The sequence below is a fragment of the Eptesicus fuscus genome, chromosome 10, assembly GCF_027574615.1.
Source record: "Eptesicus fuscus isolate TK198812 chromosome 10, DD_ASM_mEF_20220401, whole genome shotgun sequence".
Taxonomy (NCBI): Eukaryota; Metazoa; Chordata; class Mammalia; order Chiroptera; family Vespertilionidae; genus Eptesicus; species Eptesicus fuscus.
The window spans coordinates 51,748,718-51,765,014 of record NC_072482.1 but is presented as its reverse complement, the minus strand read 5'-3'; the positions used below and the strand labels follow the sequence as shown (position 1 = coordinate 51,765,014).

Below are 16,297 nucleotides of genomic sequence, written 5' to 3'. Positions count from 1 at the left end.
GCAGGCAGTTGAGTTAGTTGCCAAATGGATTTTAGTGGTTTGATATTCATCTTACTGAAAACTAAAGGACCTGAAATGGTTCTCTAGCCACTAGTTCAAGTTGAAAGCATGCCAGGCAGGTTTTTACACAGAGAGAACATACCAGATATTTAGTTAGCTTTTCTGAGAACTGCTTGCTATGATATTCTTTCCTCAGGCATTTGTATGCTTTTTCTTTTTCTTTTTTTTTCAGTACTTGAAGTAGTATTAGATATTACCCAAGAATTCCAGTGTAAAGTGTCACGGAATCCAAATGTTGTATAATTGATTATTGTAATAATAATATTTGCTTATGTGTAGTTACATGAAAAGGACTAAGATGTGGTCTTGCAGCAGTTAGATCTTTTCGTGGAATTGCTTTAGGTACATGTACTAGTTAATTCTGTGTTTTCTATAGTTATTTCATATGTCCACTTCCCCTAGGTAAATTGATTTAAATCATCAGGAATATGGGATTAATGTCTTATCTCTTTGTTCAAGTACTAATTATTTTTAAGTGAAATTCTACTACTTTCAAAAAGTCTTCTTCCTTAGTTCCATCAGTTATTTTCACTGATTTTCCTTTAATTAAAAAAAGAACATGTAAGGATGGTATCCATGCATTTGTGTATACTCTCAATTGATATAGCAGTAATGTAAACAGAAACAGGAATAATATCATAGTTGTGCATTTAGTTTTAAATAACCATTTTTAATTGCTGGGCATATTGCATAAATGCCTTCTACTCCAGATCACTATGAAATATCTTAGTATTTCCTCTTCTTATATTTCTGTCTAAATTTTCAATTGAAATAAACAAAAAAAGTGAGCAAATCATGAATCAAAATTTGAGACTACTGAATTCATGGTTTGCTGTTTTATGGAGAATAACTTTCTATTGTTTGTTTATTGTTGTGTGCTATGTGAAAATGACTGCATCTTTTTAGACCACGGTGCTAAGATTTTGTCCTTCACAATTTTGCATAATAGTACAAGGCCTATGTCTTTTCTAAACAAGGAAAATATTTTAACTTAGAATGCCACACGTAAGCCAAATATACTTACTTTCCTCTTGGTACATCAGTGTCCTAAAGCTTTTAGGAGAAGATGGTTTAAAAAATTGTTTTCATGTCTAGATTGTAAGTAAAATCACTTGTCACAGTGAGTTGCAAAATGCAGACCTTCATTCAGAAGCTGCCTGTTTCTCATTTAGATCTGACACATTAAAAAGCATATAATTAATGGTTGACATTAGTAATTAACATTAACTTTATGGTGCTTAATATGCCATCATTCATCCATCAAATAACCAGAAATGCATAATGTCTTAGCATAAAGCTTTTAATTATATAAAATGGTCCTTCAGTTTTCATGTGGTATAAATGTTAAAAGTCCAAAATGTATTTAAAGATTTTTTAAGCGTTTGTCGGATGTTAGCTATATTTTTGTTTCTTTTTAGGAATATGCATCAACAATTGTGTCAGGAACTTCGAAAGGAAAATGTGGACCTAGTTGTGCAGTCTTCATTGTCGGCTAGAGAGCGCCACCTTGCTGCAGTTGCCAGTGCACTGTGGAGACATTTCTTTTCATTTTTGAAGGGTCAGAGAATGTCACAAGCAGTGCCTTCCTCGCAACTTGCAGATGCTGCTGCAGGTCAGCTTTGTAATTTGCTAATTAGTTTCTCATTTTCCAAACTCTGTCAGTTTTTCCTTCTGTTGTTTGGTAACGAACTAATTTTATAACAGTGTAATAAATATTTTGACAACCAGATGAAAAGAATTACATTTGGCTTGTTTATTATTTTCCTCTTAAAGGTAAAAATTAAGTGGTTATTTGCTAAAGATAAGATAATGTTCAATCTTAAAATTATTGAAGGTAGATAAACTTTTCTTATGCATGCAATATTTGGAAAGTAAATAGCGTTTGATTTATTCTAGTCCAAGTTATTTATTTTCAAATTATATGTGTTGATATCTCAGTATCGACACATTGTGTAAAGAGCAAAAGAATGTAGCAAGCGTTCCACTTCAATACCAACTAGGTGAAATCAGAGTGATGTCGAATATATAGAACGTTATTGTTCTGATTCTATTTTATGTTGTAATTTTTACTTGATTTGATTATTAACCTAACGACATTTTAGGCTTTAAGGGACTCTGAATCCTATGACATTGTAAGCATGAATTTGAATATATGTGCATATATGCAGTTTTCTAAGAAGAGGGCTCAAGGGATATTTTGCCCAAAATATGTTAACAAGGACTGAAATAGACAGAGATCAGTATGGTGACTGTATGTCTTTAAATGCAACTTATATGAAGGTATTTAATGTATTTTATTCTAATGCTTTAAAAAACCTAAGGTTTATTTTATTGTACCCTTGTGCAGATTTTAAAAGATCTTGAATTCTGGTAGCACTTCCATAATTAAAACATAAACAATGATAGATTGAAAATTTCTGACAGGGCAACGGTTTTCCAACTACTGTAATGTCCATGAAAACAGATATTGGTATTCAATCAGTATAATCAAACCATCATTAGTAACCGATGTTACTTATCTTCCATTCATCATCCCAGTGAACAAAAATGATAGCACACACGTTTAGTGCTGTCCTAGGTGCTGAAAGTAAGTGGTATGTAAATGTAAATCAAAATTTGTGTGGGTTTGGGGTTTGTTTTGAAATAAAGATAGGTTAGGAGAGAAAATTTTCCTGCATTAAAAAAACAACAACAACCAACAGTTGATGAATATGCACTTTTATTGCCATTTGGAAAATACCAGTTGGAAAAGGACTGTAATTCTTTTTCTCAGGTATAAGCTACATGTTCTCATGGAGCTTATAGTCTAGTAGAGGGACAGAATAATCAATAAATAAGTAATGTAATATGACAGTAAGTGCTGTGGAGAAAAAGAAAAGTATAGAATAGGCTAGGGATAGGGTAGGCCAGTGGCAGGTTCTACTTTTATTTTTTTTAAATATATTTTTATTGATTTCAGAGAGGGAGAGAGAGATAGAAACATCAATGATGAGAAAGTATCATTGATTGGCTGCCTCCTGCATGCCCCCTGCTGGGGATCGAGCCCACAACCCAGGCACGTCCCCTGACCGGAATTGAACCCAGGACCCTTCATTTCTCAGGCTGAAACTCTATCCACTGAGCCAAATCCGCCAGGGCTGTACTTTTAAATAGAGTAGTCAGGGAGGCCTGAGCAAACCTAACGGAGGAAAGAGATCCATGCTATGCAGAGGCAAGAGCATGTCTGGTGTGATTTAGGAACTACAGGGAAACCATAAAAGCTTGTATGGTTCAGAAACGGAGAGAGTAGTCAGAGATGTGATCAAGAGGTAATGAGAGCTTGCCCCGGTTTCTGTGGCTCAAGCTAGTTTGTATTCTACCTTGTATGCAGTTGTAAAGCCTTTTGCTTTACTCTGAGATTGGAAACTGTTGGGAAGTTTTGAACAAATGAATGATATGATCCCTCTGGCTGCTAGTCTGACAACAGACTATAGGAAGGCAAGGAGAGAAGCAGAGAGGCCATTTAGGGAACTATTGCAACAGCACAAAAATGAGCAGTTTGGGCTGAAGTGGTAGCATAGAGGTTGTGAGTAGTGGCCAGATTTCCAGTCCAAAGGTAGAGAAAGTATTTTAAAGGTAGAGCTGACAGAATTTCTGAAGTGGGTATGATATGGTAAGCAAAATAGATAAAGAGAGAATTCCCTGTGTGTGCTGAGATGAGGAAGATTGTGGCAGGAGCAGATTTTACGAGGGCAGACTAGGATTTTGATATTGGACATAGACATATTTTTAATATCCATTAAAATCCCAGTAGGGATGTAAAGTAGGCATGTGGATGAGCCTAGGCAATCCAAGCAGTCCAAGCTGGAAATTTAAATTTGGAAACTACTGATAAATAAGTAGTCTGTAAAGCTATGAAATAAGTTAGATCACCTGTAGAGTTAAGGATTGGTGAAAGGGAAGTTTGAGGAAAAACTTCAGATTTGTAAGGTACAGAGTAACCAAGAAAGAAGACTGCAAAAGGAATTCCAGTGAAATAAGAGAAAACCAAGGAAGTATGATGCCCTGGAAATCAAATGACAGCATTTCAAGGAAGAGGAAGTGATCAGTAGCTCAGATGCTGTTAATGGGTCAAGTCAGATGAAGCCAGGGAACCGGTCCTTGGGTTTAGAAAGAGGGAGGTCACTAGTGACCTTGAAGAGAAGAGTAGTTTTTGGTGTGGTGGTAGAAGCAAAGGCCTGATTGAAGATGATTCGAGAGAAAATGTGAAAATAGGAATGGCAGACTGCATACATAGATAAATCTTTTTGAGTATCGCTGTTTACAGGAAGTAGAAAAATGGGGATGTTAGCTAGAGAGAGACGTGGGGTCAAAGAGGTTCTTTGATAACCTGGGAGATATTTCAGCATAATGTAGACAGGAATTTCTGGAGTTGGGAGAATTGATGGTGCCAGAGTGTCACTTGTTTTTCAGTACCCAGGAGAAAGGGGATCCTGTAGAGGACTTGGCCTCAGATTATCTGTAATAACAGAAGAGAAGGCAGAGTAAATGGGTGGCGGCTGGGTAGATGTGGTGGGAGCTTGTGGTAGTTTTCCTCTGATGTTTCTCATTTTTCTGTGAAGTAGTAATTAACGGTATTAGGTGGAAATGAAGATGGGGAAGAGAGAGGGTTTGCAGTAGTCCTCTAGGAGAAAGAAAAAAAAAACTGAAATGAACTAGAGCAGTGGTCGGCAAACTCATTAGTCAACAGAGCCAAATATCAACAGTACAACGATTGAAATTTCTTTTGAGAGCCAAATTTTTTAAACTTAAACTTCTTCTAACGCCACTTCTTCAAAATAGACTTGCCCAGGCCATGGTATTTTGTGGAAGAGCCACACTCAAGGGACCAAAGAGCCACACTCAAGGGCCAAAGAGCCACATGTGGCTCGCGAGCCGCAGTTTGCCAACCACGGAACTACAGAAATGTAGGAATGCCGGCCAGTTCTAAGAGCCCACGTAAAGTTTGTAATTAAAAATTTAAAGTGACATCAGTCAGCGTGGTTGCTTACCAGCCATTTACTGGTGTGGATCCCTGTAGGGAGAAAACCAAGAGTTGAAATTAAACAGGCGGTGTTTTTTCCAGGCAAGTACAACAAATCAAATGAGAAGCAAGGGGGTTGATGGTATACACAAATGAGTACAACAATGGGCCATGCAATCAAGCTGCCTAAAAAGGGAAAGGAAGGCACAAAGGCAGTGAGGAATAGGATAAAGGTAGGATCAATGAATGGTAGGTCGTGGTGGAATCAAAGACTTGTTGGGAGTTGAGAACCTACAGGAGGCGAGTTGAAAAGCTAGTTTGGTGCCTGAAAGTGGGTTCCTCAAAAGTTGAAATTGTGGAGAGATTGTATTTATTGTTAATGCCAAGGTCTCTTGGTATCACCATGGGAGATAGATTCATTGAGGGAGAGGATTTCAAGAAACTGAAAGGCCAGGACACTGGGAGAACCTCATCAAGGATTATGACGAGTGCTGTTAGTATGATAGTCAGCTACAATCCTCAAGGAATGAGGCTAGATGACCTAAGAAGCAGTAGATAAATGTAACAAGGAGAGTTAGTGGATGGTATAGTCTGATGACATGAGAACCAAGGCTAGAGGTTTTTGGAAGGAGGAAGGGAAAGTATTTTAGAAGCAGCAGTAAACTCACCCTATCTGTAGAGCAAGTTGTATGAGAGGTTTGGGAGAATAAATAGCCATTGTTTAAGAATGCTGCATGGAGCTAGTGCTTAAGGAATTTATTGACAGACATAAATTAATATAGTACAAATTAAGTTGGCGGATTCCCTGGAAATCACAAAATAAAGTATATTTGTTTAACATGGTTAATTAAGGGTTCTGAAGGAAGCATAGTGTCATAGATGCTTTGTAGGTCAAGGTTTAATAGAAGAGAATGTGCAGTGTCTAAGGTAAGAGTGAACTCTTCATCTGTGGCAGGTGGCAAGTAAATTAGCCTGATTGGAGAAGAGCAGATGCCAGAAATAGTTTTCAAAATGGGTTTTTGAATGAGGAAGGCACATTAGAAACACCCAGTTTAGAATTTGCAAATTGAGGGAGCCATTGTAGATTCTAACAGTAATGCTGAGATAAATTATCTGGGCCCTTTCTTAGAGATCTAGATGATTACAACAGAAATGTCTTTGAAAATATGAATTTAGTTCAGTTTTAGCTTTTTGTTCTATTTTTCTAAATATGACATTTATTATTTAGGGCTAATTTTTTTTATCACTATTGATATAATTTTGGGAGGGCAAAGGTTTTTTACAATTTTTCACCACAAGTTTCTCTCATTTTATATCTAGATTTTACTTTGCTAGCAATGGACATGCCCAGCACAGCTCCGTCAGATCTTCAGCCTCAACCAGTTAAAGCAATGATACAACTTTTTGGTTGGGATGATATCATCTGTCCTCAAGTTGCAGCAAGATATTTAAGTCATTTCCTCCAAAACAGGTAATTTTATTACAGGTATTCACATTAATGTATACCCATGATAGATTCGTACACCAGGAAAGTAAAAAATTTCATAAATAAAACCTGGTCTCTACTATACATGCTCTCATTTTGGCAGTTTCTTGCTTTTAGATTTATCAGCATTTTGACCAGGGGTCCTCAAACTTTTTAAACAGGGGCCAGTTCACTGTCCCTCAGACCGTTGGAGGGCCGAACTATGGTTTAAAAAAAACTATGAACAAATTCCTATGCACACTGCACATATCTTATTTTGAAGTAAAAAAACAAAACGGCAAAAACACCCGCATGTGGCCCGCGGGCCATAGTTTGAGGACGCCTGATTTTGACAGTAGTAGTAGCAGTAGAAAAGCTAACTTATGTCTCATGACCTGCTTTAAAAAAATGCTACTGGCGCGTGTGGCTCGGTTGGTTGGAGCACCATCTCGTGCACCAAGGGGTTGCAGGGTCAATGCCTGGGTTACGGGTTTGATCCCTGATCAGGACGAGTGCAGAAGGCAGCGAATCAATGTTTCTCTCTCACATTGATGTTTTTCTTTTCTTTTTTTTTTTAAGGTCTATTCTTTTTTGAAAATATATTTTATTGATTTTTTACAGAGAGGAAGGGAGAGGGATAAAGAGTTAGAAACATCGATGAGAGAGAAACATAGATCAGCTGCCTCCTGCACACCTCCTATTAGGGATGTGCCTGCAACCAAGGTACATGCCCTTGACCGGAATCGAACCTGGGACCTTTCAGTCCGCAGGCCGATGCTCTATCTACTGAGCCAAACTGGTTAGGGCATCACATTAATGTTTTTCTCTCTCTCTCTAAGGCAATAGGAACAAATCCTCGGGTGGGGATTTAAAAATAAAAAGTTACTGCTTAAGCCCTTTTTCAAAACTGTTTTTGTGATACTTCCTTTTTTCCGTCCTGAAATGACCTGTCTACACTCACCATTGTGAAAGAAATTACACATTGATATTGCTGAATCTCTAGACACTGGTATGTTATTGAGGTTTTAGATTTAATGATAGCTTTCTTTTTGACAGCTAGATTTCAAAGATTTGACTCTTAACTTGGATGATGATTAACAAGACACATTTCCATCGTGAACATTGGTTTCCTTATCTATAAGTATCTCCTGCCACATTGCATAAGAGATCTAAGGAACCCCAGTAGGAAAAATTATACAATAAATAAGGTTAAAATAGAAATAGTATAATCAGGAAGACTTAAATAAGAATATTAATATGATAGAAAATAAAATAATCTAAGAGACCAGTCAGTGAAAATGAGTGATTCAGTGGTAGATATTCTCATGAAGTCATTTCTCATTGGCTTTCAGTTGTCAAGTAATGGAGTTCAGCTTCGATTGGATTACTTTTAACTTGAGAACTCTATAACAACAACAAACATATTTATTTAACACATTGGCTGAAATTATTTTAGTTTTACAATAATAATAGTGTATTAGTAACAATTAAAAAAATTGAAGTGCAAAGATAGATGTTAAATAGCTTTAGGAAGGTTGTACAGATAATAAGTGACCAATCTGAGTTCTTCTGTATTATATACTCTTTTTATGACAACTTGTATTGAAAGTATTTTATCTTTTTTTTAAATATATTTTTATTGATTTCAGAGAGGAAGAGAGAGGGGAAAGAGAGAGATAGAAATATTAATGATGAGAGAGAATCATTGATTGGCTGCCTCTTGCATGTCCTCTACTGGGGATCGAGCCCACAACCTGGGCATGTGCCCTTGACTGGAATCGAACCTGGGACTGTTCCGTCTGCAGGCCAATGCTCTGTCCACTGAACCAAACCAGCCAGGGCCAAAGTATTTTAAAACAGTGTTTCTGGAATTATGATGTACAAGTATTTTTAAAATTTCTGACTTTACATAACACTTTATAGTGAGCTTAAGATCATCCTTACCCTTTCTATGCCCACTTATAAAATGATTAGAAATCAAATCATCCAGACCTTGGGCTTTGTAGAAAGAATTTTTTTAAAAATCTGTCAGATCTTACTTTGGGATTATTTAATAATGACTGCCTCTGTGGTGGGGGAGCAAGAAAGGAAGGGACAGGAAGGGGATTGATCTATATATACACCCACACAGAAAACATCTTTAACTTTTTTCTTACCTATGTAGGCATGATTTCTTCTCTATTTACTCTACTGTTTATTTTGTCTACTTGCCATTTCCTTCATTATTCTCTCAGCTAGCTAGTAATCAGCCCCTTCCTTGCTTTCCCTCTTTAACTATATTCTTTTTTACCTCTTTCCCTTGGCACAAACCCTACACATAGCCATCAGTGGGAAAAAGAAAATTAAATAAGAACATTACAAATGAAATCAAGAGTACAAGGTGGGCAAAAGTATGTTTGCAGTTGTGAGTATGCCAAACAGAATTTATTCTTGTACTAGAGGCCCGTTGCAGGAAGATTCGTGTAAGAATAGGGCTTTCTCGGGCCTATTCCTGGAAGAATAGGGCTTCCTGCAGCCGGAGCGAAGCAGAGAAGGGAGCGAAGCCCGCTAAGGCAGGCTCTGCTCCCAGCTCCGCTGCCTCGGCTCTGCTCCTGTCTCTACTGCCTCGGCTTGCTCCCTTCTGCAGTGCTTGGCTTCCTTCTATGCTGTCTTCAGTCTTCGCTCCACTCCTGTGTATGCAAACTAACCGCCATCTTTGTTGGGTTAATTTGCATACTCGCTCTGATTGGTTGGTGGGCATAGCAGAGGGACGGTCAATTTGCATGTTTCTCTTTTATTCGTGTAGATTATTATTTACTAGAGGCCAGTGCATGAATTCGTGCACCAGTGGGGTCCCTCGGCCTGGCCTGGCCTGTGGGATCGGGCTGAAACTGGCTCTCCGACATTGCCCAAGAGGGTCCCGGATTGCGAGAGGGCACAGGCCAGGCTGAGGGACCCCACCGGTGCACTATCGGGGCTGGGGAGGGACATGGGAGGTTGGCCAGCTGGGGAGGGACCGTGAGAGGGCTCCAGGGCATGTCCGGCCCATCTTGCTCAGTCTCGATTGGCCAGACCCCAGCAGCAAGCTAACCTACCAGTGGGAGCGTCTGCCCCCTGGTGGTCAGTGCACGTCATAGCAACTGGTCAACTGTCTGCCCCCTAGTGGTCAGTGCATGTCATAGCGACTGGCCGACCAGTCGACTGCCCCCTTGTGGTCAGTGCACGTCATAGCAAGTGGTTGAGCAGCCTTAGCATATCATTAGCATATTACACTTTGATTGGTTGAACAGACGACTGGACGACCGGACACTTAGCATATTGGGCTTTTATTATGTAGGATTGTATTATTTTTCATAAGGACACTGGAAACCTCCTTTTGCCCAACCCTGTATTTATCTACAATATCTTACTGTGTGTATCTGTAGTGTTCATTTTCAGCAGTGTATGTCTGCATTAGTTGCATTTGTCTATGAGGCCAACAAGTGGGGAATGTTTGAATGTTTTTATTTTTTTATTTTTATTCCTAATCTCTTATACTCCAGGAATGTAATGATGCCAGGTTTTATTTTTGTTTTTAATATCTATCCATTTATCTTTCAGCATTTTATGTGAAGCACTTTCTTATTCAGGCTGTGTATCTTTTCAAGCCTTAACTATAAGATCATGGATCCGTTGCATTTTGCAAATGTATGTAAAAAGCCTCAGTTTACCTGATGATTTATTAATTGATATAAATCTGGAACAGGCAGTTGGTAAGTATTGCAGGTGTTGTGCTTTCTAGTTAGCTAAATATATTTAAAATTTTCTGTTTCGTTCCGTAAATTAAGAGAAAAATAAAAAAAATATTTGTAATTAACTATGAAAATAAACAAAAACTTATTTCCTTTTGCAGCCCATTTCTTTTTTCCTGATATTTTCCTGTTACTATATATGATAATTTCTCTCCTGTAAAGATAAAAGAACTTGTTTCCTTGGAAGCCAAAAAAAACACACACAAACTAACAAAAAAAAAAACCACCTTGCTCTCGGGTGACAACCATCTTTTACCTTGAAGAAACTGATCACAAAATAAAGTGGAAATATGAAGTAAATAACCAGATATCACACTGTGAAAACCCTAAAAAGAAAAATATCCAATTATGGATAATTTTCTCCCATTTTATTAGATATTTTGCTTTGCTTTTGCTTTATATTTAGTCATCGAGTGATATTTGTGCATTTTTTTTTCTTTTTTTAATATTTCCATGAAGTTCAGGTTGCCTGTAGGGCATGCCTTTTCCTAACGCTGTCTTTATGACCATTTATAAATTGCACAAAGTGTGGACTGAAAAATGCTCCAGACTTACTTTGATATGTTATTACATCAGTTGGCTTTACATGAATAACTTATTTAGGGCTGTGTTGTTCAAACAAGTACATGTTTGTTTTTAAATAAAACCTTTCCTTAGTGACAAAAAATTCGAAGTTTTTAATTATGTGGAAATTTGAATTTAAAGGAAAGCATGTCATAAAGTAAGACTACTACATTTCCTGCTTATATTCATATACATATAAAATACAAATTTATATAGTAAACCTTATATAAATGTTGTTACTTTATTTTAACAGAAAAAGAGTACATGGAACAGTTGTCCGAACTGACAAGGTTGCTGTTTAAACTCTCAGAAGTAAAGAATATTTTCTCAGAGGCTCATGTTGAATATTTACCCACCCCAGAAGACCCTAAAAGAGCACTAATTCAATTCCTTGAGGTATTTTTCACTTAATATAATTGTCCAGATCAGATACAGTCATATTTCCAAAAACCTTGAAGTATTTATACTGTTTTTCCTATAAAAGGAAATCTTCTAAATTGAATCATATTATTGGGTGCCCAATATTATGAAATTCTGGAGAAGTAAAAATTTGGATCTAAGGTATAGTATAATTCACTCTTAAAGGCAGAAGAACAACATTTATGAAATATAAGAGGAAAGAATGCTACATATAAGCCTTATACCTTACACTAAAGCTAACCTAAATTGTAGGACTATCTTATTGTTGACATTGTTGGATAACAATATTCTTTAGGTACCTGGGAACTAAATTTTCTTGTATATGGTTCATAATACTTCTAACTTACTGTTTACTATCCTGTAATAAACAGTGTACATTTTACAGTAAAAAATTTTAATCTCTTCAGTATAAGCAGCACCTACTTCATGTGATAATGTGATTGGGGCTTTAAAATTCAATCCATTTGTTCTGTCTCCATAAAAAATAGTTCCAGTCAACATTTTATTTTCAATTATTAATTTTGTAGGAATCTATGTGATAGTATTTGCTTTATTGCCTAGTTGAGGTTATTAATGTGTTTGGATTTGTATTTCTCTAAGCTATTTATAGTAAAAGTTGATTTATTTTCCTACAAAGAGATTGGTTTTGACTGCAGTGCAAATAATTAAAACCCATAAGCTTTTTTTTCAAATGTGAAATCTTCCATTGGTTTTCATTAAGTTAAAGTACAGTTTTATGACAATTAGCAATGTCATATAAGTCCTAAAAATACCTAATAATAGTACCTGCAGATATAAAATACACATTTTTGCCTAGTCGGTGTAGCTCAATGGTTGAGGTCACCGTTCGATTCCTGGTCCGGGCACATGTAGGCTTGATCCCCAGTAAAGGGCGTGCAGAAGTTTCTATCTCTCCCTCTTCCTTCTTCTCTGAAATCAATAAAAATATATTTAAAATAAAATAAAATACACATGTTTGTTCTGTCTCTTATTTGGTGGTTGATTGGATCTCAACCTGTAATTAATTAAATACTTGTGCTAGGAATCATCCTGGACCAGAAAGGGAGGTAGAAGTCATGCATTCCACTGACCATTTTGAAAAGCTCTTTTAATTTAATCCAGTCCACATTAATTATTCTCTTGGCAACCAGTAAATAATAGTTGTGTGCTAAATGATGGATAGATAGTACATACTATGTTAGGATTTCTTAGAAATTTGAAGAACCAAAAGAAGTAGTCCTTGATCTTAAAGGACTTATCTGAAAATATGGAATAAACACAAAGGTTAAAATAATAATATAAGACAGTACAGTATATGCTAAGTGCTAATTAGTTGATAGATCAATCAGTAGATTAAGAATTCAGAGCATCTTGGTATAAGAAGTTTGAATTTTATGCCACGAATAGTGTGAAGGCTTCATACATTTTTAAGTAGGCCTAATTTGATTAAATGACTTTTCAGGAAAATTAATAACAATTGAGTAGATTCAGGGAGCATCTGAAAACTCTTGGACTTTAACCACCTGTCTCTCCTGCTCTCTGCGTGACATCATCATGACTTTCCACTCTCTTTTCTCCAAGTGCAACATCCTCTCAAGGTCTCACTTGATTACCTATCCACCTGAACTATATCTCTGAGGGTCTCACTGCAACTACCCTTACCAACACCCTCAGAATCATCTACCCTTTGTCTCTTGGTCATACCTGCAAACACTCAACTTTGGTTTGGTGCAACCGCTTACTTTCTCTCTGTCTTACCTGCTGAGAGCTGCAGTAGAAAAATCACCTGACTGTATACATCGGTACCATTGTGTCCAGTTCAGGTCATTGAATTCCACCATAAGTTCCCAAAAATAGTTTGAAAACTTTAGTACTCAAACCTTCTAACCCATCTCTAGCTAGTCTTTTTTGTCTTCCATTCTTTTTGTGCTTATTTTCACCCTTCCTCCGTTTATTCTTTCATTGATTTCCTCTTCTTCCCACTTCATGGGGGTTCAATTCATAATCTCAAAGCTGAACTTTATAGAAGTCTTACTTGTAAAAATTTGGTAACCTGACCCTAGGTCTTCTTTGTATGAATTTGGGGATTTTGAATTCCCAGTTTTATGCTAAGATATTTGGAAGTCTCTCTGTGATTTTGGTTATAAACTTCTTTTACTTCTTTTTACTAATATTTTGCTGAGTCAGATCTTAAATGAATAATCATTGGTGAATTGTGGTGTGTTTTGTTTTTTTTTCACTTTAACCTGTATTTTAATTATAAAAAGACAATTCTTAGTTGCATCTTAATTACTGTGAACATTTATTGAAAAGTTAAGAATGAAGGCTTAAATATAAGGTATGTGTCTAGAGAGAGAAATTACCTTTATTTTTAAAAGTCTATACTTTATAAAACTTGGAAAGCTAAATCATGTTTTCCCTTATTTATAGGCTGTTGGTATAACTTACAAGAATCTGCAGAAACATTCTGATAAATCTGCCATGGTCAAAAAGTCCTTAGAATACCTTGGTGAAATATTAAAATATATAAAACCTTATTTGGGGAAAAAAATTTCCAGTGCAGGGCTGCAACTGACGTATAGGATGATGGGTATGTATTTCTGACATTATTAAAACTTCGTGAGATTGAGTCTTTTTCATGATGGATAGGAATATACTAATATAGTAGCTAAATCACTGTTCTCCTTAAAATCATAAGAATAATCTGAAAGACAAAATAATTCATGTTGGCTTTCAAGTGCATCTCTGTCTTGCCCCACCTTCCTTCAGAACTTTTCTTGTTATGCTTGTGTTAATATTAAAATTAATTATGATCAATACAGAAAATATGCCAACACCAATTTGCCATCAATAGTCTGTTATGAATCCTTACATTGTGAATACCTAGATAATGGACTTTCTTTTTAGTGCTTACCTATAGTTTGTTAGGATTTGAAATATCAGAAAACCATCACTTCCTTTTATTTTTATGGTTTGCTCCCTATGAAGGAGGTCAGGAAAGAATTTATTACAGCACTGAAGATATTTATGCTTCAAACCTTGTTTCTCCCAACGTTATGTTTTCTTTTTTCAAAAAGAAATCTTTTTCTGTGCCCGTTCTGTAATAACAAAGTGCATCCTTCTTTAAGAAGTCACTAATTTGAATACCTTTGTTCTCTAAAATCATGTTGCTAACCGAAAATAGGAACTGGATAAAGAGAAATGAGAAGGATTTCCTCAGAAGTTTTTATGCAGAATTGAAGGTGTTTTATTTTTCTTATTTCTCTGTGGCCAAAACCTTATATCTGTTCCCTTTGATCTTGTAAACATACGAATAAAACTGATTTGGGCTGTCTGAAACTTTTTATATTTGTTGTAAAATATAAAGGAAAATTTGAAATGTGTAAATATGGATGTTTTAGAATGTAGTGAAAGCTCTAGTAGCAATTCAGGCATCTTAATTTCAGAGAAAAATATAAGTGAGAATTTGTCATAAACTTAACATAGTAGAATGTAGATTAATAAGTGTTTTAGCATTTAGGCTTATACTTTATTAGTCTGCCAAGCTAATATGATTTCCAGGTATATCTTTATTTTTACAAAATATATAATAGACTTAACCAGGAACTGCAAAATCATTTTTGGATTGGTGATATGTAGACCCACAACAAAAGTCTCCTGATGAAGAAATGAGGGCCTTGTTTGTTTTGTTACAAGATTGTTTTGAATTTATTGGTGGATTGATTTGTGTTCTTTCCTTTTGTCTAGATCTCATAGACTGGGAATAGAGTATACTGCTACAATATTGCCCATTTAACTTATTAGATGTTAGGAACAGATAACTTACTGTCTTAAAGTGTTTAGAACAAAATGGAGAAATAGAAAGTTTAAACCTGTTCTAAGTTTTCAGGACTGGCATATAATAGCCTCTTGAGAGAAAGGGAGTGAATCACTGAAATGTGTGCCTTACATTGCCAGTTCCTGGCTGGGAATACTGCCATTCACTTGCAAGGTGCAAACTTTTGATGAAATCATACTTCAGATTAAGGCATCTGAGGTCTTCATTGTAACTCAGTGATTTTTTTCTTTTTTTTGAAAAGGAAAATTGATCAATAAGTAATATTTTCAAATTTCCTCCTCTTTATATCTTTTTGTTTTCTTTTGTTTTTCACTAGAGGCCCAATGCACAAAATTTGTGCACTTGTGGGGGGGGGGGGGTGCCCTCAGCCTGACCTGCACCCTCTCGCAGTCTGGGACCCTTCGGGGAATACCTGCCTGCCAGCCGGCAGAGAAACATCCCTCTTGCAGTCCAGGGCTCTCGCAGTTGGGGACCCGTTGCTCCTTACCATCCACCTGCAGTGGAGGCAGGAGAGGCTCCCGCCACCACCGCTGCACTTACTGGCCATGAGCCCAGCTTCTGGCTGAGTGGTGCTCCCCCTGTGGAAGCACACTGACCACCAGGGGCAGCTCCTGCGTTGAGCATCTGCACCCTGGTGGTCAGTGTATGTCATAGCGACCGGTCATTCTGCCAATTGGTGGATTTGCATATTAGAGTTTTATTATATTGGATACTTTATATTTTTTTACTTTGCTGAATCCAGGCCTTTCCTTTTGATCATCCTTCTTTGGTAATTCTTCCACTTTTGTCTTTGTAATTGAAATTATTCCCCTGTCCCTTCCATGCCCAGCCCAAGAGTACCAACTTTCCTGCACCCCCAGGAGACCTGATCTCCCCACTGTGCTTCATCTGTCCTGATCTTATGACGTTTTTTCATAGTTTGACATTTATTGTACTTATTTGTGTACTAAACATGGCTCCACTAAATTTTAAACTTACTCATGGTGTTGGTCATATTTTTGAACTTTTTATTCCCATCATCATGTATTTTGAACAAATAAGAACATTTACTCTGTGTGTGTGTGTGTGTGTGTGTGTGTGCGTATGCGTGTATGCATCATGCACTGGAATGGGAACTGGGGATGCATCAGTTGAAGAGCTTTTGCAATGTAGGAGATGACATATATACTAAATAAATG

The 16,297-nt window shown here is 36.7% G+C and overlaps 1 protein-coding gene across 1 annotated transcript in view; it reads left to right on the top strand.

Moving 5' to 3' along the window:
• The window catches only part of MMS22L (MMS22 like, DNA repair protein), a 104,941-nt gene that overhangs the window by 70,326 nt on the left and 18,318 nt on the right, over positions 1 to 16,297 (top strand). The window contains exons 15-19 of the mRNA XM_054722491.1: positions 1,479 to 1,672; positions 6,383 to 6,533; positions 10,107 to 10,258; positions 11,115 to 11,257; positions 13,712 to 13,871. Of these exons, the coding sequence (XP_054578466.1) occupies positions 1,479 to 1,672; positions 6,383 to 6,533; positions 10,107 to 10,258; positions 11,115 to 11,257; positions 13,712 to 13,871 (800 nt within the window). The remainder of the gene's footprint in view (positions 1 to 1,478; positions 1,673 to 6,382; positions 6,534 to 10,106; positions 10,259 to 11,114; positions 11,258 to 13,711; positions 13,872 to 16,297) is intronic.